This window comes from Astatotilapia calliptera, chromosome 3 (assembly GCF_964374335.1).
Source record: "Astatotilapia calliptera chromosome 3, fAstCal68.1, whole genome shotgun sequence".
NCBI lineage: Eukaryota > Metazoa > Chordata > Actinopteri > Cichliformes > Cichlidae > Astatotilapia > Astatotilapia calliptera.
Genome location: NC_137424.1, coordinates 32,099,185 through 32,125,528, shown reverse-complemented (window position 1 = coordinate 32,125,528; position 26,344 = coordinate 32,099,185). Strand labels below are relative to the sequence as shown.

The 26,344-nt window shown below is 42.1% G+C and overlaps 1 protein-coding gene, 1 long non-coding RNA gene and 1 pseudogene across 3 annotated transcripts; 2 read left to right on the top strand and 1 right to left on the bottom strand.

Moving 5' to 3' along the window:
• Nucleotides 1–1,096: 1,096 nt before the first annotated feature.
• Nucleotides 1,097–2,594, bottom strand: LOC145426250 (uncharacterized). The gene is made up of 3 exons (XR_013906972.1): nucleotides 2,253–2,594; nucleotides 2,021–2,084; nucleotides 1,097–1,622 (listed from the first exon to the last, which is right to left on the bottom strand). It is a non-coding gene; the product is annotated as an uncharacterized LOC145426250 (long non-coding RNA).
• Nucleotides 2,595–6,795: 4,201 nt separating this feature from the next.
• LOC145426068 (uncharacterized) lies at nucleotides 6,796–9,190 on the top strand. Its single transcript, XM_080299620.1, has one exon. The coding sequence runs from the start codon at nucleotides 7,045–7,047 to the stop codon at nucleotides 8,581–8,583; it is 1,539 nt and encodes a 512-aa protein (XP_080155746.1). The 5' UTR covers nucleotides 6,796–7,044; the 3' UTR covers nucleotides 8,584–9,190.
• Nucleotides 9,191–16,478: 7,288 nt separating this feature from the next.
• LOC113012225 (up-regulator of cell proliferation pseudogene) lies at nucleotides 16,479–19,298 on the top strand (annotated as a pseudogene). Its single transcript, XR_013904195.1, has 2 exons — nucleotides 16,479–16,488; nucleotides 16,648–19,298. The product of XR_013904195.1 is annotated as an up-regulator of cell proliferation pseudogene (transcript).
• Nucleotides 19,299–26,344: the final 7,046 nt, after the last annotated feature.

Below are 26,344 nucleotides of genomic sequence, written 5' to 3'. Positions count from 1 at the left end.
TACCCCTTTTGTCTCTCCCCTTTTCTACAATTCCCCTGTGGGAGAGGTGGGTGTCATTTATTTCCAACACTTTAAAACACACATATAATGCATATTTAGCCACCTGGATGTTTCTGATTGCGATTTTAGTTCAATTATTGTCATTATTAAGCCTGTTTTTGTTAGATGTTATAAGTGTGTGTATCATAAATGTGTTTTAGGCGCCATAAATGCTAGCATGAATATATACTCCTTGCTAGCTTGGAAGTTGTGGTGGGTTGAGCTAACTCTCTTCCCCAAAGAGAGTAAGCTCAGTGATTTTTTCAATTTTGGCCCCCACAAAATATACTGCTTAAAACGAACTATTATGGATTTCAACATCTTATTTGTTGGTCATATGTACTTATTTTCAGTGATATCTTTTATAGCAGGAAATCAAACAGGTGTATAATTTTTTTCTGTCTCTATTGCCATATTTTTCAAGGAACCCATATTTCACAACAGCATAATAAAACAGGAAATTCTGTTTTGCCACCCAAATATTTTTAGTGGCCCCCATATGGTAGCCTCTATGAAAAAAATCTTGAGGTGCAACTGGGGGTATGATCAGAAACATTATTTCAGTAACTCCAGGGTTCAACCTAAATGGTTCCGGTTCATAGAAAATGGGGCTGGTGTCACATTGAAATGGAACGCGGCCCTTCTGTGGAAGAAAGGTAACAGGAGCAATGGGACGTCCCACACTATAAAATCTAATTAGTTCACAGAACTCAAAAAAACAATGCAAACTCATTGCCTCAAAAAAATTGAGTAAAGTTTTACTTACGATAATTAAGTTAGGGCAACTTACTCATTTTGAGTACACTGTACAACCTTGTTAGTTCCCAGAACTCAAAAAAACTATGCAAACTCGTTGCCTCAAAAAAAACACTAAGTAAAGCTTACTTAAGTTGACTTTTAGGACAACTTGTTCATTGCAAGTCTGCAGTATTAAGAATAACTTGATATTTCTGACTGTACAATACTAATTGTTTACCTACTAACAAACATTTCAAGTTCAACAAATGAAAAAACAATTTGTGGTAACCTGAATATGATTAAAAATAATTAACAACACTTTTTGTAGTGATGTTAAAATGAGCCCAACTTTTATTTTCAAATGCAAAAAAGTATAACAGCCAACATACTGGACACTGTTCTCTTGAACAACAAACAATTATATTGCCATCACTGTTATAATCTTACAATGAAACAAAGTCTCAGATTTAATCATTAAGAAAATAAGTTTAGGCCTACCACAAGTTTGTTTTGTACATACATTACTTATATAATCAAAATAAAATATTTATTTTTCTGTCACAAGTGCAGTCTCTGATTTAAACAACACATTTGTTTTCCATTCCAACACAGGAGCTGGAATGTTGTATTATTTTAAGGATGGGTTGTTTCCAGTCCAGGCATTACTGCCTGAATGACTATCATGGATCGAGGTGATCCAAATGTAGGTGCAGAAGAAAGTCTTTAACTTCCCTTAAGTACAGTGGCAGTGGATGTGGGTTGGAGATGCAATGAGCTTGAACCTGCAGGCGACCATCTTCACTGACCACACCATCTGTGATGGAGGACTCATCTCTCCTGGTGTCCTGCAAGCAAGCAATCATATTTTTTGGAACACGAACTTAATTGCTTTCTTAAAACATTTTTTCCCCTGCATTTGGTATAGAACAGACTCAAATTTAGACAATCTCAGGCTCCCTCCCCACCGGGGAGGTGACATTCAATGTCCCACTTGTCAGTCTGGATAGCCGTGATCACCACCAAACATACAATAATGTCATGAAAGCATCATTTTAAAAAGGGCTATGCAAACATGGCTAATAACTTTTATTCTAATGATGTGCAAAATGATTTGGGCACAAAACAAAGTTTGCTGTTAGAAAACCTGCAGACTTCACTAAATACAGTGTAGACCCTCTAAACTAAGTTCGTAATGTGATCTTTCAAGAAATGCAGACCAAACTGTTGTTGTTTGTTTACTTACACAGTATGTCTTGTAGAATTAACTGGAGTCAACAGCAACAGCATAGTGCAGTCATATCTCAAGTCTAATAACAGAAGACAGGAAAAGATTAGTGAAGAAACAACTTCCTCAAACCAAAGCACAAATAAAACAATAAGTAAAACAGGCTGATCTAAAGTATGATTAAAGTTCAGCCTGATTAATAGAAATGTCACTGACAATTGCTAATATATTGGAAAACCAAAACACTTACCACTGAGTTGATGTCTTTCTGTCCAACAGCAGGAGTGCTGGTCCCGAAACTCAAAGACAGTAAGAAGCAAGCAGAGGGAGAAAAAACAGAACATTTTTTAGAACCTGATTTGATCCTTAATGGCTGTGCAGTCATAATAACTTACAAGACAGAAGGTCAATGTAGACCCCATACAACCAAATTAAACTAACACATATAGTATTAAAAACACCATCTACTACTGTGTCTGAATGTGTGGTATTGGCACTGTCAGTTTAGGCCTAAAGATATATGTGTTTTAAAAAAAGACCACCTAATTTAAATATAATCATTACATGCTTGTTAAAAGTTAACTTCCAATATGTAAAGTTTCTAATAAGCAAAATGACCAGATCTAACATATGGCAGGGTTTATATGTAACATAATGTTTCTTATGATTTAACTGTGGAATATAACTTAATTCTTTAGGAGGACAAGCTATGTTACTTTATTCTCAAGTATAAAGCCAATCTAGACTTTATCCATTTAACAGGCCACTAATCTGGATTATAGCTTTCACAACAAAACCTGTTTTTAAACACATTTTTTTAAACAAAATAAATACTATTGTTATTATTATTATTTAAAATGTAATTAAACAGAAAAGTGGTTAAATACAAAAGCAGTTTGCTTATGTTGTTAAAGAAAGGCTAGATTTGACATTAATAGATGCCACAGATGTTCAAAAGCTGCCTCAAAGCATTAAAAAAAATAAATGTCTCCAAAAACGTCGGAGCATTTTTGCAAATATGTGATGTTTTGATAAATTAAGTACATATTTGAGCATTACACAGCTACATCCTCGCCTGAAAATATCTTAAAAGTTTATTTTGTGACCCAGAAAAAGTAATATTTAAAAGTTTTTTAGCCGCGCTCCTCTGCCATTGTCGCGTTTACAAGCACACACAAGTACACACAGGCTCCGACAACTGCGGCCGACAAATGCGATCTTCCTTTTCCCCAGATTACCCTTTCTGGGTACAAATACAGGCCATTTACTTTTTACCAAGCATTAAACATTAAGTCTCTCTCTTCTAAATGATTTAATAATGATCAACATATTTATTCTGCCTTACAGAAACAGCATTGCACATGTTGAAGGCTCTCACTACTTGATAAAAGTCTGTTCATTTCCTTTGTATCCAGCCTCTGTTTTGATCTTCCAGTTCAGCCTGTTTTCCATGTACTACAAGTACCAGGTACTTGTACATCTCCCCAGCTGATGATTGTTTCCAGATCACATCACAAAATCATCCACCAGCGCTTTACACTCCTCCTCCTGCCATCACTAATACATCCAGCCTCTGCAGAATCATGAGGGTATTTCTGAAGGTGTCTTGACTCAGACTTGTACTGAATGTCTGAGTGTATGAAGTCCAGGACAGAACTGTCCACCTGTGGAGCTCCTGCTGCACATCACTAAATCAGAAAGAGAGCTCGGCCCAGTCTCACATACTGTGGTCAGTCTGTCAGGCAGTCAGTGATCCATGAGGTGGTGTTTACTGATATTACTGTAGTTTTTTCTCACTAGCAGCAGCTGAATCATTTTTCAATGCACTTGAGAAATCAAAGAAGGTGATCATTAACCCTGCAGGAAGTAGATGATTTCATCATCCAAGTTCAACAACTACAATCCATCACAATAACTGATCTCTCAAAGCAGACATGGCTCTCTTATACCTAAATACAGATGAAGGATTAAACTGCTCACCCTACTGTCTAAAACAGGTATGAACAACAGGACTGCAACAGCTTAGGTTTTTCCTCATTTATCTGTTCATTGCCCTTCTTTTCTGTGCTGCAGGCTGTGACCCAGGATTCAGTCTTAATGTGCCATCTTGAAGCATGTTTGAGTTTCTAAAATGCACCAGGAAAGGGGAGATGTGGAGGATCTACTATATCCTGAGCAAAGTGTTTTTACCAATGATGTATAAAAGAGACATAACAAACAGGGAGTGGAAACAGGACTCTGTAAATATGTAGGAGTGTGCTGCAACAAAACAATGGACAGCAGCATCTGTGCCAAACATAATTTTTAACTGACTTTGCTTCAATGGCTCAGAGGCATGAATATATGTTGTCTTAGCTCCTTTCTCTTCATGTCTTCTTCACCTTGTCTGCTCACCTGTCATGTGTGAGGGACTGAGCTGCAATTTGATGATTGGGGAAATAAGAGCAAAGGAATCAAGGATGTAGAAACCAAAAAAAAATGAAAGAGAGGGGGAAGAATTTGTTTATGTGTTAACTTAACTGTTAAATTGCATTCAGTATATCCTGGGTGAGAGAATTATTCTGTCTCTGGCACAGACTTAAAAGTCTCACTCATCACACGGACCCAGCCAAATACTTTAGTAGTAGTCTGCTGTAACGAAACAATGGATGTGCTATATTTAACTGGCATTGCTTTAAAACGACTAAAGCAAGGATGTCTGATATTGTTAAAGCCTCTTAGCTCCGCTCTACATGTTTTTCTCGCTTCACTTGCTCACTTCTCTGGTGGGAGGAGCTAAGATACACTGATAGGTTCAAGGAAATGAGAGCAAAGAAATCAAGGATGCATGAACTGAAAAATAAGAGAAGGAAGAATTTGTTCATTTGTTGGCTCGGCTGTTTCCTCGCTGTTGGCATTTCCTGGATGTCAGAGTTAATCTGTGTCAACTACTTGACACGTGAAGACTGAAAGCACACGCATAAAGACCTTAAAGAATCAGGGAGGGATGATGACTTCAATCAATGTTATCAGCAGATTTAAGTTATGACTTTCCTCTACTTGTAGCCATTGTGTAAGTGAACGCACACTTGTGTGCATTGCACTCTTAGCTACTAGCTCACTCACCAACACCTGGGATGCCGAACTGGTAAATGGACTGTTTCTTATTTATGTTACACTTTTCTACTATATCTGAGTGTCATGGTCCTGGGCCATGTTGGCCCAGTATTCTTAGTTTTCTTGTATGTTTGTATTTTGTTCCCTATTTAGGCCATGTTTCCTGAGTTGCCCTGTTGTCTGTGTATCTGTGAGCCCCCATCTCTCCTTATGTTTTATTCCATGTTTCCCCTGCCCGTTATGTCTAAGTTCTCCCCGTGCTCTCTCTCCCCCCTGTGTGCCCTCTGTGTATTTATGAGCCCTCGTCTCCCTTTGTGGTTGTTCCATGTTTCCCCAGCCCGTTATGTCTGTGTTTTCCCCGTGCTCTCTCTCCTCCTGTCTGAACCTCTGTACTTCCTGTTTGACTCTGCCCGTCTCCCGTCAGTGTTATGTTCACCCCGCCTTGTCTCGTTATGGTTATCTGTGTCAGCTGTGTTCCCACTTTCCTCGTTAACCCTGTGTATTTCTGTCTGCGTCTCCCTCTGTTCGGCGTCGCGTTCTCCCTCATTGCTGTGTGGATTTCCCTGTGTCTCCCTAAGAGTGTTAGTTTATTGATTCCCAGTTTAGTTGAGTTCTGTATTTCCTATGTTCTGCCTGTCAGCAATAAAGCTGCTTTTGAGTTCATCCCCATGTTTGTGAATCTTGCGATTGGGTCCTCCTTCCGCCTGCCACGCAGCGATCCATGACAGAAGAACGCGACCACGACATGGACCCAGCGATTCACAACCCCTCCGCTGACCTCCGGGAGGATCTGATTTATACAGTGGAGTATCACTGTCAGGAGTGGGTGGCGCTGCCTGAGGGTGAGTACCGGGAGACCGTAGCCGTCCGTCTACAGCGGATGGTGTCCGGACTCCCGTGGCTATTCGGCGCGCTCCGCCCCCACATCCAGGACTTCCTCGTCTCCACTGTAGGCGTCCTCCCGGAGCAGCTGCTCCAGTATGAAGAGCCGGAGGATGTTCAGCCCGGTCCGCTGGAGGATTCGCGGCCCGGCTCGTCTCCTCCCTCTTCCCGGAGAAAACGGCGTTCACTTCGCCGGCGTTCCCGAGCAGCGGAGCAGCTTTCATCCTTTAGTGAGAGTGATCGTGTTTCTCACATTCCGCTCAAGCGTTCAGGTCCCAGGCTCCCTGACGTTGCATCCTCTGTGAGTAAGACTGTGCTTCCCTCCGTGGATTTTGTTGAGCCTGAATCCGTAGATTGTGACTCAGCAGATTTAGAGTTTCAGGATTTCGAGGCAGTTAACTCAGTAGCTTCTATTTCTGTGCCTGTTGGTCCTCTGAGTAAACCCAGTGTTTATGAGCCAGCCAGTGACTCTTCTGTTCTGCCTAAACCTGGTAATATGGAGACAATTAGCCATGTAGCTATTCAAAGTGACTGTCTTACCTGCTCACCTGCTCTGTCACCAGACATCCATGACAGTAACCAAATGGGCTCGGTTAAGTGTTGTGTTCCACGGTCTGACCATTTGAACTCTGTGCACCAGGCATCTAGCTCAGTCTCAGCAAAGAATGTTCAGAAAGCGCCTCACGAAACAACTTTTTGTGTTGTTTCCTATGGGACTGCCACTCAAACCCGGGACGGTGCTGCACCTCAGCTGGTAAATGGCAACATAGTTAAACCAGCTAAAGTTTGGACTGAGTGCTTCAGAACTTCTGACTCAGGTCGAAGTTTGTGTTCCGCAGTCGTTCATATGTAAACCAGCTCACCATGCCTGTGTGCCAGTCCCTGTTAACACTGAGTTTACGCCTCTGGACTGTGCAGCCCACCAGCCAGTTCATTCTGAGTTGGTCAGTGAAAATACACCTGCTTTTGTAATCTCCCATTCTGAGCTGAGGGTTACTGACCCAGAGTTTGCCAAGTCTGAATCCCTCCCTATAGTGACTGTTTTAAAGGCTGCTAATTATGACATGGACAACTTGTGTACAGCAGAGTTACTAGAACCAGCCCACCTTCCTCTACCAGCAGCGCGGGCCCAGCTTTCCCTTGCACCCGTATCAGCTCCTCGGGTGAGGGTGGCTGAGGTCCAGCTGGTCCCTGCTTCTGTCCCCAGCCTGGCAGAGGCGCCGTTCATTCTAGCACCCATACCTACTCCTCGGGTGGGAGCGGCTCGTGTCTCGCAGATGCCTGCACCAGTTTCTGTGTCCACTGCAAGCTCAAGGGTGTCCGTCCAGCCATATTCTTCGTGTTCAGAAGGCTCAGAAGACTTAGTTCAGCCACTGTCACAACTGCCATCACCACAACAGCCACTTCAACACGTATTGCAGTCTTTTGTTCAGTCATTAGCCCAGTTCTTAGCTCAGGCATCAGCTTCCCCATCAGTTCAGTCTCCCATGCAGCCATCTACTTCAGCACCATTAGCAGCTCAGGTCCTCGTGTGTCCAGCAGCTCAGGTCCTCGTGTGTCCAGCAGCTCAGGTCCCCGTGTGTCCAGCAGCTCAGGTCCCCGTGTGTCCAGCAGCTCAGGTAGCACCTGAACCTTTGGCCCAGCTCCCCGTAGCAGTGCAGTTTTCTAGCCAGCTTAACGTTGAGCCAGGGGTACCAATTCTCTCTGGCTCTGCATCAGCTCCTGCTGGAAGCTCGGATGAGCTCATCCAGCACTCCGCGGCTCCTGCGCCGCCATCTACCTCGTCCGCTGGGGGTTCCAGTGAGCCCTGCCAGCACCTCCCTGTCTCCGCTAAAGGGTCCGAGGGGCCCGTTCAGCCACCCGTCTCCGCTGGAGGGTCCGAGGGGCCCGTTCAGCCACCCGCTCTACCAGCAGCGTCCGAGTCTTCGTCCTCGTCTGGGCAAGCCTCATCCGAGACTTCGTCCTCGTCTGGTCCAGCCTCCGCCACGCCTGGTCCAGCTTCGGCCTCTGCATCAGCCTCAGCAGCGACGCCTGGTCCGGCCCCCGCATCTGCTTCAGCGACGCCTGGTCCGGCCCCCGCTTCGCCTTCAGCGACGCCTGGTCCGGCTCCGTCGCCTGTGGCTGCCACGCCACCATCTGCTCCTGCCTCGTCTGGTCCAGCCTCGACTGGTCCTGTGCCCACCGGGCCTCGGCCGGTACACCTGACACTGGAGAGCCGCCGCTGCCTTCCGCGCGGTCGGCCCCCTGAACTGCTCCGTCGTCTCCTTCGTCGCTGCCTTCCGCGCGGCCGGCCTCCGGACCAGCTCTGTCACCTGTGCCACCCGCCTGGTCGGCCCCCCGACCGTGTGACCCGTGGACTTTTGTGCCGGTGGGCTCTGGGTCAGCCCCCTGAACTTTATTTGAACTATGGTCTTGTGCTCCTGTGTTTTCTGTTGTTCGTTTTTGTTTCCTGTTCTGGTCCCTCCGTCCTGGTCCCCCGCCTCCCGCCCTGGGTGGGTTGTTTTCTGTTTTTGTCTTGGTTCTCGGGTTTTGGCTGTCGGGAGCCAGCCCTTGTGGGGCGGGTACTGTCATGGTCCTGGGCCATGTTGGCCCAGTATTCTTAGTTTTCTTGTATGTTTGTATTTTGTTCCCTATTTAGGCCATGTTTCCTGAGTTGCCCTGTTGTCTGTGTATCTGTGAGCCCCCGTCTCTCCTTATGTTTTATTCCATGTTTCCCCTGCCCGTTATGTCTAAGTTCTCCCCGTGCTCTCTCTCCCCCCTGTGTGCCCTCTGTGTATTTATGAGCCCTCGTCTCCCTTTGTGGTTGTTCCATGTTTCCCCAGCCCGTTATGTCTGTGTTTTCCCCGTGCTCTCTCTCCTCCTGTCTGAACCTCTGTACTTCCTGTTTGACTCTGCCCGTCTCCCGTCAGTGTCATGTTCACCCCGCCCTGTCTTGTTATGGTTATCTGTGTCAGCTGTGTTCCCCGTGTGTTCCCACTTTCCTCGTTAACCCTGTGTATTTCTGTCTGCGTCTCCCTCTGTTCGGTGTCGCGTTCTCCCTCATTGCTGTGTGGATTTTCCTGTGTCTCCCTACGAGTGTTAGTTTATTGATTCCCAGTTTAGTTGAGTTCTGTATTTCCTATGTTCTGCCTGTCAGCAATAAAGCTGCTTTTGAGTTCATCCCCGTGTTTGTGAATCTTGCGATTGGGTCCTCCTCCCGCCTGCCACGCAGCGATCCATGACACTGAGCAATCTAAGTGCTTTTTATTATAAGCTACATTCAGGTAGGGCAGAAGGTACCTAACAATTCATATTTTTAGGAATCAAATCAAGTAATAATAATAACTGTAAGAGTCTCTCAGACGTCTCTCGTCAGTGAAGACGTAAAGAACCTTTTCCTCTTTTGATCTTTTTGTTTCCAGTCTTTAAGTTTTTAAGAACTTTTCATGTGAGTCTGCAGACACTGTCCACCCACAGCTGCAAATTACTAAATCTTAAACATAAAATAATTAGTAACATTACCCCAGCAGTCTAATGAGTCATGATGGGTAATGAGTAAAATAGCAAAGCATCACACAGTTGCTGCAGACTTTTACAGACACTCTTCTTTTGAGATCTGGTGGCTGTGGAGGCCATTTAAGTTCAGTGAACTCCTTTTAATGTTCATTATACCAGTTTGAGATGATTTAAACTTTGGGACATGGAACTTTATCCTGCTAGAAACATCTGTCTGAAGGTGGGTGCACTGTGTTCATAAAGGGGTGGAGATGGTCAGCAGCAACACTCAGACAGGCAACGGCATTTAAATAACTGCTCAGATGGTCCTCAGTGATATAAAGTACATCAGCAACAGCAGCATGAACTGTTGATACAAGGCAGGATGGATCCAGGCTTCCATGTCATTTTGTGCTAAGTTCTGACCCTAACATCTAAATGTCACAGCAGAAATCAAGACCGATCAGCAGTTTATGAAATATTCAGACCAGCCTGTCTGGCACCAAAAACCAAAATCACTTTAATTACTTTTCTTCCCCATCAGCAGGTCATCTTGAATAAAATTCAATGTGGAGCTGCTCTTTATAGTGATGGGTCTGTCGTGAACGAAATGGCTCTTAGAGCCCGGTCTTTGACGTGAACGACGCGAGCCGGCTCCTTATCGCGAGCCTTATTTTTTTGTTTTTTTTTTCTCACCCTCTCTCTGGCACTTTTTTTACGCTTCACTCCGCATGCGAGCCTTGTGCTTTACGCTGGGCAGAGGGGGGAGGGGCAGTAGTTACACTCAGTAACACAGGAACAGAGCAGGAGGGAGAGAGAGAGAAAGAGCCAGGAACAACAACACCACATTAGAAAGGTATAGTAATCACTATTTTCAATTGCGGATGATAAAGGATTCAGAAAGTTTATTCATGCAGGTCCATATGACAGAGAATATGCATGTTCTTTTTGTTTTCATATTTTAATTTATATTTAATTGTGTTGTAGTTTGCAGTGTTTTGTGTTGTGTCACTTTAAATTTGTAAAAGGAAAAAGCTGAAAATTTAAATAGTTAAAAGTTGAAATGTGAATAGTTTATTTTTGTATTATATGATTTATTTATAACATTTTATGTGGAGTAAATAAAAGTATATTTATGGTGGCCCCTACAGACAAAGCACATACAAACTCCGAAGCACGTACAAACTCCGAAGCACGTACAAACTCCGAAGCACGTACAAACTCCGAAGCACGTACAAACTCCGAAGCACGTACAAACTCCAAAACACGTAACAACACAAAAACTCTGAAGCACGTAAAAACTCAAAACACATACAAAAGACAACAGGAGTGCTCCAGGATGCTAGGGGCAGTGTTGAGCTTTTGTTACCTAGTGGCTACACAAGCCAGCAAGTACCAACGACCAGATTTGGTGTGTGGTAATAACAGGTAAATGAACTTTTTTTTTTTTTAATTATTTGACTATATATGAATGCTTGTGTATAAATACACAAACAATACACATATGCTTTCATGCTTTCAATTGTGTAATTTAGGTAATCTAGGTAGCTCTGTTTTGGAAGTTCAGTTCATGCTAGAAATGTGTTTTGGAGTTTGTACGTGTTTTGTCTCTAGGGGCCAACGCATATATTTATATATAAACATATACAAATAAAACCACTTTTTTTTTACGTTAGTAATTCCTTTTGTGCATAATTTTATATTATTGTTAATAATAAATTAATTAAAGCAACAAAACAACCTAAAGAGCCGGTTCGGAGCCGAAAGAGCCGGCTCTTTTTAGTGAGCCGAACCGAAAGAGCCGGTTCTCTAAAAAGAGCCGGAAATCCCATCACTAGCTCTTTATCATAATCCTGTCATAAAATAATAACAACAATATTATAAAAAAAAATAAAAGTATTCAATACAAGAGACCTGAATGCTATAAATGTTTTGATGGCTGAGCTTATAGACTGAGCTAATGAGGGAGATAATGCTACAGCCTGGGCTAGTAAGGCTGGTGCCTGAGCAGGGGACACTTCAGCCAGCCTAACCAGGGATAAAGCTAGTGCGTGAAAGGCTGGATCAGGTGGTGGATGAAGTGGTGGGCTGGTGAGTAAGCGGGCTAGCTCTTCCGAGCCTCCGGAGCATGAGGGCACTGGCTGGAGAGCCTCGGCTGGGCCTCTGGGATGGTCAGATTGGATTCGGGCTGCCCTCAGCCTGGGTGCTGGGACAGGCACGGGAGGTGGCTGGACACCAGTCACCCCCACCTGAGAAACAGAAGCGGGTGTGGAGGTAGACTGGGTCGCAGCTGCCCTCCTCCTGGGAGCTGGCACTGGTGTGGGTGTAGACTGGGCCCTAGCCATCAGAGGAGGTGCAACGGCTGAAGGGGAAGGCCGAATCTGGGCCGTCGTGCTGGTGGGAAATGGCTGAGTAACGGGTGTGGAAATAGTGACGGTGTGTGTGTTACTGGCAGGTTTATTGGGGATTGTTCTGGTTTTTCTGCCACCACTATTTACAGTCTTTGGAGCAGAGCAGAAAAACTCTTCCCAGTCCACGTCCTCGTCTAGGAGGGAGACTCCCCATGAATCAGAAGTGAGTCTATTGTGCGTTTTAAGTGAATAATCAGATGGTGAGTGCGAAAAACAGTCACTGGAGCTCACCATCGGGAGTGGCTGAAAGTAGTCCGTTTTATGGCGGCGTGTGCGCCGCTTTCTCCGGGAAGAGGAAGCGGCCAGGGTAAACAGCAGAGCCTCTGGCGCGGTAGCCTCCGTTGAGCCGAGGTGGGAGGCGTAGCCGTTGTGCCGTGGTGATGGTGGAGGTCCGGCGAATGAGGAGGCTGGTGTGTGAGCGAGGAGCGGAGTGGCGAGAGAGGGAGTGGCCGAAGCGCAGCGTGAAACGTCCACTCTCTGCGGCAAATGCTCCGGTACAGGTGAGGCAGCAGGTGGGGGAACACGGCGTCTCCGAGGCCCGCCCAGAGCCAAGCGAGTGCCCTCGAAGATGTGCTCTTGCTCCGCGAAGAGCCGCTGTCTCTCCTTGAGCTTTTCCGCCCACAAGGAGAGCGCTACCTCCTGCCGCTCGTAGAGGTCCGAGTCCGCTGGGTTCCAATCGTGTCTTCGTGGCACGGGTCGTGTCATTCTGTCAGGCGTTGTGTGGAGGCGAGGAAGAAGGAACCCAAACGCAGGACTGGCAGGTAGGTGAAGGTTTATTATAGGGAGTGGGTGAACAGAGGGTGAATGGACACTGACTGGCTGGACAACCGAACGGCTGATTGAACTGAGGGAACACACGGGAAGGACAACATAACATCAATGACACGACAGTTAACGAGTAGAAACAGAGGGCTTAAATACACAGACTGATGAGGATGATAATGAGAGACAGGTGAGTACACAGCTGAACATAATCTGGCTAATGACACAAGACGAGCTGACACAGGAAAAGCAGGAAGTGAGCACATGGAAGTGGCAAAATAAACTGAACATTAGGGCTGCCACAAACGATTATTTTGATAGTCGACTAGTCACCGATTATTTTTGCGATTAGTCGACTAATCAGATCATCATCCATTGGACATAAAACGTACAGCTTATTGCACCAGCAGCATCTGCTCTTATATAACTATCATTAGCTTACAGCTTTAAGTGTTTAAGGTATGTGCTAACTAAAAATAAAGAAAGACAAGATGATAGTTTATTAAATTTGCAGATTGTTTCGGTGAAGTTTAATAAACTCCTTGCTATCTAAAATATAACAGGACACCGGAGTATATTCTCCAGCATCTCACACTTCTGATAATCAGCTGTCTGCTTGACGTTTATTCAGCTGTGTAAAAACTATAAATTTAATCTCAGCCAAACCGATTTACTCAGGAACAAATAAAATACAAAAAAAGCCAAACAATAACAGTTTTAAGTTATCTAAGTGACTTATATATGTTTAACCTGAGTAGCGAAAGACAGCGGTGGGTTTGAAAACGATTTGCCGGGAGTCTAGTGGCTAGCTATCGAGCTAGTGGGTAACAGACGTCTCCGAAAACGTCGGAGCGCTTTTGAAAATATGTGGTGTCCTGATAAACTGAGCAGATATTTGAGGTTTACACAGCTACATTCTCGCCTGAAAATATGTTAAACGTTTATTTTGTGACCCAGAAAGAATAATAAGAGTAATATTAAAACTAAGTAGCTGCCGCCATTGTTGGAAACTAAGCTGGGCTGCGCTATGAATTCTGGGACAGAGCTACTTCTTCTTCTTCGGGGTTTAACGGCAGCTGACATCCTTGTACATGCAGTGCTGCCATCATCTGTTTCAGTCCGTTATTACACTCTTAAATCCTACTACTTATTCCTGCGTCTTTTGTGATCTTACAAAGCTTCAAACGACGCGTCGACTATTAAATCAGTCGTCGACGATTTTGATAGTCAACGTAATCGTGACTAGTCGACTAATCGTGGCAGCCCTACTGAACATGAACAAAACTGAAAACACTGGGTCACCGACCCAGGAACCCTGACAGCCTTAAAGTACAGGCGTCTTGCTTATAGCTCAGTAACCAATCTTTTAACTTCACCTCGAGGTAAATGTATTTCCCTGTACAGAGAAATGGAGGTGTGGCTGTATTCAGGCTGTATATTAGCACAAACCTGTTGATTTAGAATATGAGTGATCAACATGTGCATGGTGAAAATTGGCCAATACATCAAAAATACATCATAAATATCTGATGGTGATTTTGCATGTAAACACATGTTGTGCAGTGTATGAAAGGTCAACAGGCTATTCACAAATAATATCACTGAACATGTGCACCTCCTTGTGTTTGGGTTTGACCAGCACCCAACCAAGCTGATAACACAGGTCAACAGTTCAAAATCATCACAGATAAATTTGTGTCGGTTTGTGGTGTTTTTCATGCTGATTTTACATCTGTGTTTAGTTTTCCCTGGCATGTGCAGGTTAGTGATGAAGCTAGTTATATATTGCATGATAGTTGGTATAATTAGCCTAAGCGTATTACCAGATTTACCAACAGCTCCCTGTCTTTTATTTTACAGACGGCATTAATTGTGATTGATTTCAGTTGTTAACATGCCTAAAAATTAATCATCCAGACAGATTCTGTTATGTGTGTGATTGATTCACAATGACAGCACAACATTGCCCAATTATCACAGACATACAAGAAGATACACAAATTGTACTTTGGCTGTCCGCTGGGGGACCAGGATAAATCTTGGGCTCCACATGTCATCTGCAACAGTTGTTCCAATGGATTGCGTGATTGGCTAAATCACTGAATGGCAGCAATGCCATCTGCAATCCTGGTGGTGTGGCAGGAATCATCTCATTGATTGCCATTTTTGCCGTGTGAATACAACAGGATTCTCAGCCAAAAATAAGAACAAAATTGTATATTGCAGCCTGGATTCTGCAATAAGGCCTGTTCTTCATAATGACTCATTGCTTGTTCCTGTACCACCACATGATGGAGTAGCTTCTGTAGAAGGTGAAGAGGAACAAGGTGCATCTGGTTAAAGTCCAGGGTCATCAGATCCTGATTAGGTCCCCGATGTAGATTTACAACCAAGATTTACAAACAAGAGACTTTGACACAAGCAGAGCTGATAGTTGTTTGTGATCAAAATCTGATGAAAGACAAAGCCGAACTTCCTGCTTTGAGGCTTAAGCAGAAGCATTTGCTGGCCAAGGGTGTTGCTGTAACTCACTACAGAAGTCAAAGTGATAACTTGACAGCGTTCTTCACTGCTCACGGCTCACTGTGCTATTGTCATGACATCGACGGACTCTCCAGCAGTTTGTCACAAGAGCGTTTTCTAGCTCAATGTCATCTCTTTATTGATTCTTCACAAAGAAGCTTGTGGAAAAGCCAAACCAAGTGTCCCAAATGCCATTCTGTTCATCTAAAGAAGTCCTATGACTACATGAAGACACTGCTTGAGTCAGTTGCGTATAAAACTCATCAGTGGAACATCTGTTGTTATCTGAAGGTGATTGGTATATTGGTGGGAATGGAAGGAGGATTTACCAAATTCTGCAGATTCCTTTGGCTGTGGGACAGCTGATCTACTGCAGAACATTATGTCAAGCCTAACTGACAGCCACAAGATGCCTATGAGCCATGAAAAACCAGTGTCAAGTTTCTGCTTCTTGGTCAGACATAAGCACTGCAAAAATGTAGGAAGGGATATTTATAGGTCCACAAGTCTGTTTTGCAGGATCAAGGCTTCAAACAAACTCTCCCAACAGCCAAATTTGTAGTGGCTCTGTGAAAACTTTCTGGGCATCCACAAGTCTCCTGCATACAATAAAGGAGTTCAGCATCTGCTTGAGTCCTACCAGAAACTGGGCTGTTGCATGTAATTGAACATACACTTCCAACACTCACCTCAAGTTCTTTCCAGAAATCTTGGCATGGTGAGTCATGAAGAGGGAGAGCGTTTTCATCAGGACATTCAGTTAATGGAGCAGAATGAGTGCATGATGGCTGACTATTGCTGGATGCTGTATTGTGACAATCCGAACGCAATATACACAAACAAATCACAGAGGTAGTTGACTGACAGTGATCATTATATCTATGCCACAGTGTGCGTCAGTGTGCGCCTAACACACACAAATCCATTGCAAATTAATATTACTCATTTTTGAAAAAGTTGACGTGACTGAAAAATCTGAAAGCACATCTGAAATCTGCATGAAAAACTGGTTTAGAAAAGTGTGTTGTGGTTTCTGATAATTACAAAAACAAAAAAAATTGTTGACCTGTGTATTCAGTAAAACCTGAGTAGACAGTAGATAGAGTAGTTAGTTAAGTTTTAACTGGGTTTGTTCATTGTAGCAACTGTGAAACTGAAATGTATGATTAGACACACTCTTTGAGAATGAATGCCCTTTTTGCCTTTGAAAAAGTGAAGCTCACTGTACTCAAAGTACTTGATTGACGGTTTAAAGAGTATATTAAACCCATAATATAAAACCCAAGTTGCTCTCTGTTTTGTTCATTAGAGTGTGAAGATTTGACAGAATGCATTTAGGTATAGAAAACACTGCTTGTATAAATATGTGTTGACGAGGCATGTTGTATAAAGCGCTTTGAGTGTTCAAATATAATAGAAAAAAAGTACATGAAACCAATCCCAGTGTAGCTGACTTGGTTGTTTTTCCAGAAATAACAACCATCTTTTTATCCACAGAGACACAGCTGGCGAGGTTACTGGAAGATCTGGGCTTGGAGCAGTACTACAGAAAAAAGATATCGCTCAGAAAAATACTTGAGATTGATGAGAAGACTCTTATTGATGAACCCGGGAATCAGAAATCAGACCTTCCTTGATATTTTCTAAGGAAACTCTTGATGGTTAATGTGATAGCAAGGAATGTGACATATACCTCAGTTTGTCATTCATGCAGTGACAATACATCAGGGAATGCAAAGTTATTCTTTGAAAATCTATTTAACAGTACAAACACAGATGACAAGGTGAACCCTCCTGACATAATCACTGCTCTCTTTCTGTGTTCTGATGGTTTTCTGCAGCAGGAAATCGCATTCAAAATGTCCATGTGTCAGTTCTCTGTTCCTCTGCTGCTTCCAAATTGTGACACCAATCAGTGCACACTCATGCTGTGGGCCATGAGAGACATTGTTAAAAAGTACAGACCTCAGTCTCTGTCAGAGTCCAAGGGCTTCATTGAAGACAGAATCGTTCTCTCTGAACTTCCAATGATCTCCTTTGTCAGACTGGGTGAGTGCTCCTCGTCCAAGTCAGAGATTCTCAATAAACTTCTGAGCAATTCTCAGCACTACCATGACACCTATGTTCACCGCAACATGGAGTGTGGTGACAGTCCAAGAAGAATATCCAATGGACTGACTGAAATTACTTGGTATCTTCCTTGTGGAAAAGCAAACATTGATACTTTCAGTCAACCAGTGGCTGTAGCCAACCTTTGTGGAGACATTGCAAGCTTTCAAACACAATACTCCTTTCTGTGTCAGAGATCTGCAGCAGTTTTTGTGTTCTTTGACCATTTAGGCTCTGAATCTGAATTCAGTCTACTTACCAACCAACAGCACAAGGCACAGATCTTCTTAGTGGGTAACTATGAGAGCAAGCACAACAGTACAGATGCTTTGGAAAACCTAGTGCTGACGTTGGGCTTGACCAAAACCAACATCATTATTAAGACAAAACAAAGAAATGATGTAGACTTTGTGAAAAGTCTGAGGGAAACAGTCAGAGATGTAGTTAGGAACTCAAAGACGAAGATGACAATAGAGCAGATGGCAGACATTGCCCACGAACTGGGAATCCTGGTTGATGAAGACTCTCCAGAGTGTCAGACTGCAAAGACAAATGCAGAAGCCATCACTGCTGAAATTCAAGACATCCATAAATACAAAGAAGATCAGCTTCAACGACAAGGTGAAATATGGAAAGAACTGACCTGCTTAGAGAAAGAAGAATGTCGACTTCAACATATCAGGTCTGAAAATATAGAAGATTACAAAAGCGAACTTCAGAAAAGGAAAAAAGAACTACGAAAAAAACAAAACTTTTATGACATGTCAACAGTTATGACATGTTTCATTAATGCAATATCAAGCCCAGGAACAGAGAGGTTTTATTTCCTGAAATGGATGCGAACGAACCTGGACAACATGTCTCGTGTAAGACTGTCTGAACTTCGGGAGAAATATAAAGAAAAATGTAAGAACTCTGAGAACAAAGAGGAGATCAAAGAAATTGATAGACAAATTTCCAACAGCTCACTGGGGACTGAACACTTGTTCCGTGAAATGGGTCAGATCTATGAAGCTTCACTGTCCCTTTCACAAACAAATCCAGCACATCAACAGCTGCAGCATCTGCCCAAACTGTGTGCAGAGTTGTTGCTTGATGGATTTCCTCTTGAGCTTGTAGATGGAGATGCATCCAACATCCCTCTCAGATGGGTGAGTGATGTTCTCTCTCAGCTCAGTGACTTGGTTTCTCCAAACAGAAAGATCCTGGTAGTCACAGTTCTTGGAGTTCAGAGCACAGGAAAGTCCACTCTCCTTAACACCATGTTTGGAGTGCAGTTTGCAGTCAGCAGTGGTCGATGTACTCGAGGTGCCTTTATGTCGCTCATCAAAATCAATGAAGACATGAAAAAAGTCCTAAACTGGGCGATAAATAAATGAGAGAGAAAAGCCGATCAGCTGATCATTGATCAGTTTCATGATTGAAGTAGCAACAGGAGAGGGAGGGGAGAGAATGAGAGAAGAAGAGGCAGCTGTGCAGCGTAACGACAGAATAAATCCAGCTTTGTGTCTTTTTCCATTCTAGCTAAAGTTCGGGACAAACTGCGTCTCTTCTCAGCTCAATACGAAACGTGTAATATTTTCTCTGAATGAGGGACCATTCCATTTTTTTAAGGAGCCGTTGGCAACTCTACTAACTAACCTTATGAATAAAATAAAGTTCACTATCAGTAACATCATAGAACCCACCCACCTAAAAACTCCATCAAGCTGGCTAGAACGCAGTACGAGTTATTGCAACTGACGGCAAAAAGTCAGCACAACGAAAATAAACTCCACCTAAACTTAGTTTATATCTTACCCAGATAGACTGCAGGTCATAACTTCTTACCTGAAGTTCAGTTCACCTTACACTCGGACTGGTGGCTGCCTCGGGGCTCTCCTCCTGCCTCCCCTTCCCTCATCCACCTGCTGGCCTCTGTGGAAGCCCCGCCATAGCCACCACCAAACAACTGAGTTATTTTTACACATCGACCTGCATCTGGCCAATCCACCACCTCTCATTGTTCATGCCATTACAAAAAAAATAAAATAAAATAAGTCACCGGGCATATGCCCGGTATGCCCGATGGCCAGTCCAGCTATGTTAACCTGCAACCAAATCTGCAGCTCCATACAGCAATGTTACGACTTAGATTATATCTTATAACTCATAACTCTTATGTTAGCTGCCCTCAGTAGCATACTGTCTGAAATATTCGACGGCTGCAATAATTCTTTAAGTGTTATTTTTTCCTTCGGATTCTAATTTCACCCAAGTTTACTAAACTCAACAAACTTAATATTACTTACCGGGACATTTATTCTGTCCTCATTTTCTTTCACCGAAAAATTGTTTCCTGCAGTGCCGTCTTTCGTGCTTGGCTCTCCTGCTAACGTGATGCACATAGCGCAGAAGCCGATGCTGCATTCACTTACACTCGGATATCTGAGCTTCACCGTGAAAACATAATCGGACATTTGATATTTGATTGAATTTTATTGTTTTACCTTTGGGGTGGCACCTGGGGTGGTCAGTCTGGTTGGGGGGGTGGCCTGTGCCCCCCCAGGCCACCCCGCTGGACACGCCATTGCAGAGACGGAGCGCCCCCAGAGCCTCACGCCCATCCCGGACCCACCCAGGGGCAGCCAGGCTACCAGGTCAGTAACCCACGTCCGTCAGCACAGACCCTCCCCTAGCCCCGCTGCACGCAGCCACGAGGTATCCGTCACCTGAGAGCCAACAGAGCCCCTAATTGGACATGACCGCTACCCCGGGTTGAGCCCCCAAGAAAGATGCCTCCGGGGAACCCCCCGACGCCCTAAGCCTGTCCCTACCCCCACACCAATCACAACAGTGAAGGCGGGACCAAACTATGACCCCCCACCCCCACTAGGTGATGGAGCTGATCAAAGGAGCCCAGAGCAATTGATCTGATGTGGTGGCAGAGGCTGTATCAAGACTAATGTAATCTAATAGATAATTTCTATATTGGTTAGAATTCAGATAATTTTTATTTTTCCAGTTCATAAGGACAGTTTTCTTGGCTATGCATAGGGCAGTGAAAACCATATGGGCTATATTCTGGCCAAATACACAAAAACTGATCACTGACATATGCTCTTCTCTTGTGATCAGTGACCAGTGTTTTCGCTGCAGTGATACAAACTATGAATGGCACCCTTACAAGAGATACAAGGAAATTTACCCAGACTGGAAAATCCCTCCAGATGAGAGCTTTAAGGCATCAGACTACTGGAAATATGTGATGGCGAAGTACAACAGAGACTTTGCCAAACAGTATAATACAGAAGCTGCTGATATTCGGTGTTGTTTCACAAAAGAGGATGTAAAAAAAAGACTCAAAGAGTCTTTTAGCGTCCAATGAGACTACTAGAATTTCAGCTAATTTTCTTCTGGTGTAAAGAAAATACAAATATAATATATAAAAAAAATTAATTATAGTTTACAATAAGGAAAGAAAACAACTACAGTTTGTGTTCACCTTCACCTGAGTCTGTATTTAACACATTTATTAAAAAAAAATCTAGGTATATCATGTTTATTAAAAGATTCTTTGTGTTTTTCTTCTAATTAAGTAAATGTCACGTAATAACCTTTATTCATTGCTTTCATTTATGATCAAATATGATCAAATATTTACATTTATGTTTTTAATTCTCATTAATAAAACAATAAACAAATCGAAAGAAGCAAAAACTTACAGCAGCAGCAGCAACATTCACATCACTGCTCCTCCTACCCCCTGCTAGAACCAGGCTGACCACCGGCCAAGATCAATGAACATTTACTCCTCTTATTTCTTTAGAAAGATAAAAGCCAAAGGAAGACACAGAGACTGTGAGAAACCACCCAGAACACCCATCGGCCAGCTATCGGGATAGCTAACATCCCACTGACGGTTTCACAGAGCAGACTGGCTCCAGCTCAACATTTCCTCTTAAACAGAAAACATGCAGAGGTTTGGAACTCTGTTGAACTGTATTGCACAATCAAGTCCTTAATAGAAAGCATAATGCAGTTTTGATGGACTCAACAGCAGCGGGGTCAGCAACGGGTTGGATTAAATGCATCATATATCTGGCACTGCTTCTGTTGACACATGACCAATGTATCTCTCCCTGTCACTGCCACGATGATCTACAAAGGTGTTGAGTCTCCTGGCAATTGCCCTTCGGATTAAAGAACCACTAGTCTGGGACCAACTCTGTAATTTAAATAAACTTATAGGAAATAGTTTAGTCATATTATAGTACAGGCTGGGTAATAAATGTTTCCAAAGGGCAACATGAGAAACTACAACTGTTGTGGAGGATCGCACCATGAAGCTCTAAAAGAGATCAAAGTAATATTGAGCAGAATTGGGTTCAACTCACTGGTAAATGGACTGGTTGTAGTGTTTTTCTGTTCTACCTGAGCCTGCAGGTTTTAGATGTCACCCTGGGTCAACACACCTGAATAAAGTGATGAGTTCATTACCAGCCTCTGGAGAACTTCACGATATGTTAAGTACATAATTTAGCCATTTAAATCAGCTGTGTTGGATCAAGGACACATCTAAAACCTGCAGGACACCTGCCCTCGAGGCCTGGAGTTGTCTACCCCTGCTCTAGTGACTGTTGACATGACAGTCAAAGGTTTGGACAAACCTTTAATGGTTTTTATATATTTTTACTACTTTCTACAAAAATATATAAAGCAAGATATATGGAATTTTGTAGCAAAAAAAAAAACTTGATAAATAACTCTAAACACGTTTTATATTTTAAATTCTTGACAATAGCCACTCTTTGCTTTGTTGACAGCACTGAAAACCCTGGACTTTCTCTCAATAAGTTTCATGATGTAGTCACCTGAAATGGTTTTCACTTCACATGTGTACCTTGTCAGGGTTCATTTGTGAATTTTCTTGCCTCCTGGAGCTGGGACCATCAGTTGTGTTGTGTAAAAGTCAGTCTAGTACACCTGACCTCTGACTGGTAGTGTATACAGTACCATAAAACTAAACTAAACTCTTTTATCAAGTCTAAAAGCTAAATTCAGATTTATTTGAATCATATTAAACATGTTTATGCATATAATTTAACTACATCTGACCTTCAAAATGATTTGTTAAGTTGAAAAATGAAATAAGTGCAGCTTATTTGTAGAAATTTCTGCACATTCTGCTTATCCCTCCTCCAGGGTCCCAAACGTTAATTGATCTTGGACTCAAGTTATCCATGTAGAGTTTTTAAGGAACAAAAAAGGAAGTAGCTGCATCCAGTAGATTACAGGAAACCAGAAGAATCAGACTGGCATTTGCTGGAGGATTGATCATTTATTGATGTTTTGTGGATCGCTTCACTTCTTATTAAAAACTGGATGTACAAAACACCTGAATAAATATAAATCTTTTACAAAGACATGATACTGAATAACATCCTGTTTGTTGTTCTTTATATTTGCTTACTTTCAAAGAATATTAAGATAAAAAACAGGAAACCCAGTGGTGGAATGTAAATCAACGCATTTATTGTAGTCTAACTTATAATGAGGTGCTGATATAACATATATTACATTTTATTACACATTAAAACATTGTATCAGGCTCTTATATTGTTCTGTTCTTACTTTTAATTCAGTAAATCTTTTGAAAACACAATTTTAAAAAAACTCATCAGTGTTTCTGCTTTTCTTTTCTTTTCTTTTCTTTTCATTCCAATTACAATTATTACACTCTTAGAAATGATAATAATAATAATAATAATAATATTTCCACTGTGGGATTTCCACCCACCAGCAGAAGTAACACTTCTCCATTCTGCTAATAAATATCACAGTACCTGGCACTTGTTTTGAAATTCTGGGGCTCATAACTTTTTGAATAATTATTGTTTTGGTTTTATTCATCGTGTCCTTTGGACCTTTAGGTTGTCAGTATTTTTTATATATTATGTTACTCTCCAGTGGCTCTTGTTATTTAGCTTATTAGTCAAGTCTTGCATTTTATGTTTTTGCCTACAAACTAGATTTGCCAGCCTGTTGGTGTGGCAAATCTAGTATATAGGGTCGGAGAACTGGTGTGACTTGTTGCCATCATGGAAGTGGCAAGCCCTGCTGCCATTGTGCCAATGATCTATAAAAGCCCCCAGAGTGCAGTTGTGGTGTGGCGCTCCTCCGTGACACACCCCCATTTTGGAATTTGGTTTAGGTTCTTGCGCCTAGTGATGGCAAACAGAGGTTTCATGAAGCTCTGAACCTCTTTGAACCACTGTGTCAAAAACTGGTTCATTAACCTTCATTAATTACACTCATGGGTGACATCTGCAGGCAACAGTGGTTAATGTACAGCCAACTGAAGCCTTGCACCTATATTGTGATGCACCTATATTATAAAATAATTGCGAGAATTACATGAATGTCCTGGCAGTCTGACTTCATGTTACACATCTTTATTGTTTTTATCTCATATTAAAAAAATCTGCCTCACTAATTCCATCTATAGAATAACTATAAAAAAATAAAACACTGTGAAACATTGTTGATTGTTCATTATATACTCTAAAGGGAAGATAATTTTTACATAAGGCAATGAGGAAGTTGCAATGTGTTTATATGGAAATTGATATTGTCAGTTTAATAATCTCACATTTATTTATTTCCCACATAATATGGTATTTATTAACAGTCAGTAAAAAAGTCACCCCATGAATGATAGAGACCTGTAAGTATATTATATTTGAAAGAACACTTAGTGTCACAGGATTATTCCATTACTAAATGGAATAATGCTGTAAAGAATGTTATTAATGCAGTTATAATGATGCAGATTATATGGCACCAATAAAATAATTTCTGTATCTCCACACAGGGTTTTTCAAAGTTCAGTTCTGTTAGTTTCCACATGCCAGTTGTTGTGTGCTAAAAACAATGGCCACCAGGCCAAAGCAATGGTTTTGACTCGATCAGTGTTAACCCCGCCCCCTGGGTTTGATGGGTGAGGTTGATAAAAAATTTTCATGGTGAGACCTGAAGGAGTCAACTGTACCAAAATGAATTAATTAAATACACCATTAAATAATTAGTTAAATGTGTTAATAATTAATTAATTAAATGTGTCAAAAACATTTTTAATTAATTATTTCCTATTTTAATTAATTATTTCCAATTTTAATTAATTATTGCCACACTTAATTAATTATTTAATGGTGTATTTAATTAATTCATTATGGCAGTCCTGGCATTCCATACTAAAAGACTGGCTATCTGTAAAAAGTAATGGTTTTGACTTGATCACCGTTAACCCTGCACGCTGACTTTGATGGGTTAGATTGAAATAAAATCCAATTCATGAACACAGCAGCTGGGCCAGGAGTGCCAATGTGAATTAATTAAATACATCATTAAATTATTGATTAAATGTTTCAATAGTTTATTAAAATTGGAAATAAATCAATAATTAATTAAATGTATTGTGGAGGTTTGTAAGCACAACACGAGAGATCCCAGTATTTCACTCCAACTTTAATCTCGGCTTATCACAACTAAACACTCAAGGCACCAAAACCTAACCCTCTCACTTCCCCTCACACTGGAGACACCTGGTGGTCCACCACAGTATAAAAAATTAAATGTATCATTAATTAATTACAAATGGAATTAAATACAATTGATAGGTTTGTAGCTTAACCCTATGCACTGGAACGTTGAAGACAATGTAATTACACAGCAAAGCAAGACACGAGTAGGCAAAGTTCTTCATGTTTCTCGTGCACGGGAGAGAACCGGACAAGCGCCGTTCCTTCGCTTGACCCCAGTTGCTCTCGTGCGCTCCCCCGTAACACTGCTCTTTTATGGAGGTTACATGAATATACATAGGTTCATTAACATATGACGTCTACATACACACAAAGAGTACCTTGCCTGTGGTTTTGTAAGTGTGTGTGTGTGTGGGGTCAGAGTGTGACCCCATAAATGACTTCCCTAAACCTGCTGGTCTGGAAGTCCAGCAGTTCATCTAAACAAAAGGCACTTAGACTAAAACAGATATAGATACATTTATCCTACCATAAAACAATAAGACAAGGTACGACCTCTCCCATGCTCCCAGAGCACTCTGGAATGCACACAATGTCTCTGCAGACTACTAAGCATCAAACCTCTATCAATCTACAACTAATTATAAAACTCTAAGCATATATAAGTAGATATTTCTAAGCATAAATGATAATCAACAATACAAATCCAACAACAATAATTAAACATTTTAAATTAAATGAATGACCATTAAATAATAACATATTTGTTTAACTGATTATTCCAATTTGTATAATTAATTACACATTTAATCATTTAATGATTAATAATTAATTCATTTTGGCACTCAAGGCCCCGGACGCACCTGCACAGCATCCGCAATCACGCCCCGCCGAATTAAATATTGTACTGGGTCCTGTGGTTGTGGTTGTTGTGGTAATGTTGAGCGGGCAGCGGGAGAGCTGCAGCTCTGTGTGCGTTGTAAACAGCAACCGGCTAAGTATTAATAAACAGTATCAAAATGCCACTGGGTCTGCCGTGTATGTTTACATCTTACTTTACTGACCTTTGCCTTTTCTTTTCTTTTGTTTAAAAATTTTAGGATGCATGGCTCAGCCCTTGCAGAACTCATAGGCCAGCAACTGGATTTCTGTCTAGTAGGGCTGCCACGATTAATCGACTAGTCACGATTACGTCGACTATCAAAATCGTCGACGACTGATTTAATAGTCGACGCGTCGTTTGAAGCTTTGTAAGATCCCAAAAGACGCAGGAATAAGTAGTAGGATTTAAGAGTGTAATAACGGACTGAAACAGAAGATGGCAGCACTGCATGTACAAGGATGCCAGCTGCCGTTAAACCCCGAAGAAGAAGAAGAAGAAGAAGAAGAAGAAGAAGCTTTGTCCCAGAATTCATAGCGCAGCCCAGCTCAGTTTCCAACAATGGCGGCAGCTAGTTAGTTTTAATGTTACTCTTATTATTCTTTCTGGGTCACAAAATAAACATTTAACATATTTTCAGGCGAGAATGTAGCTGTGTAAACCTCAAATATCTGCTCAGTTTATC

Coding starts and splice junctions, on each gene's coding strand:
- LOC145426068 (XM_080299620.1), top strand. CDS start 7,045: ATGGACAACTTGTGTACAGCAGAGTTACTAGAACCAGCCCACCTTCCT.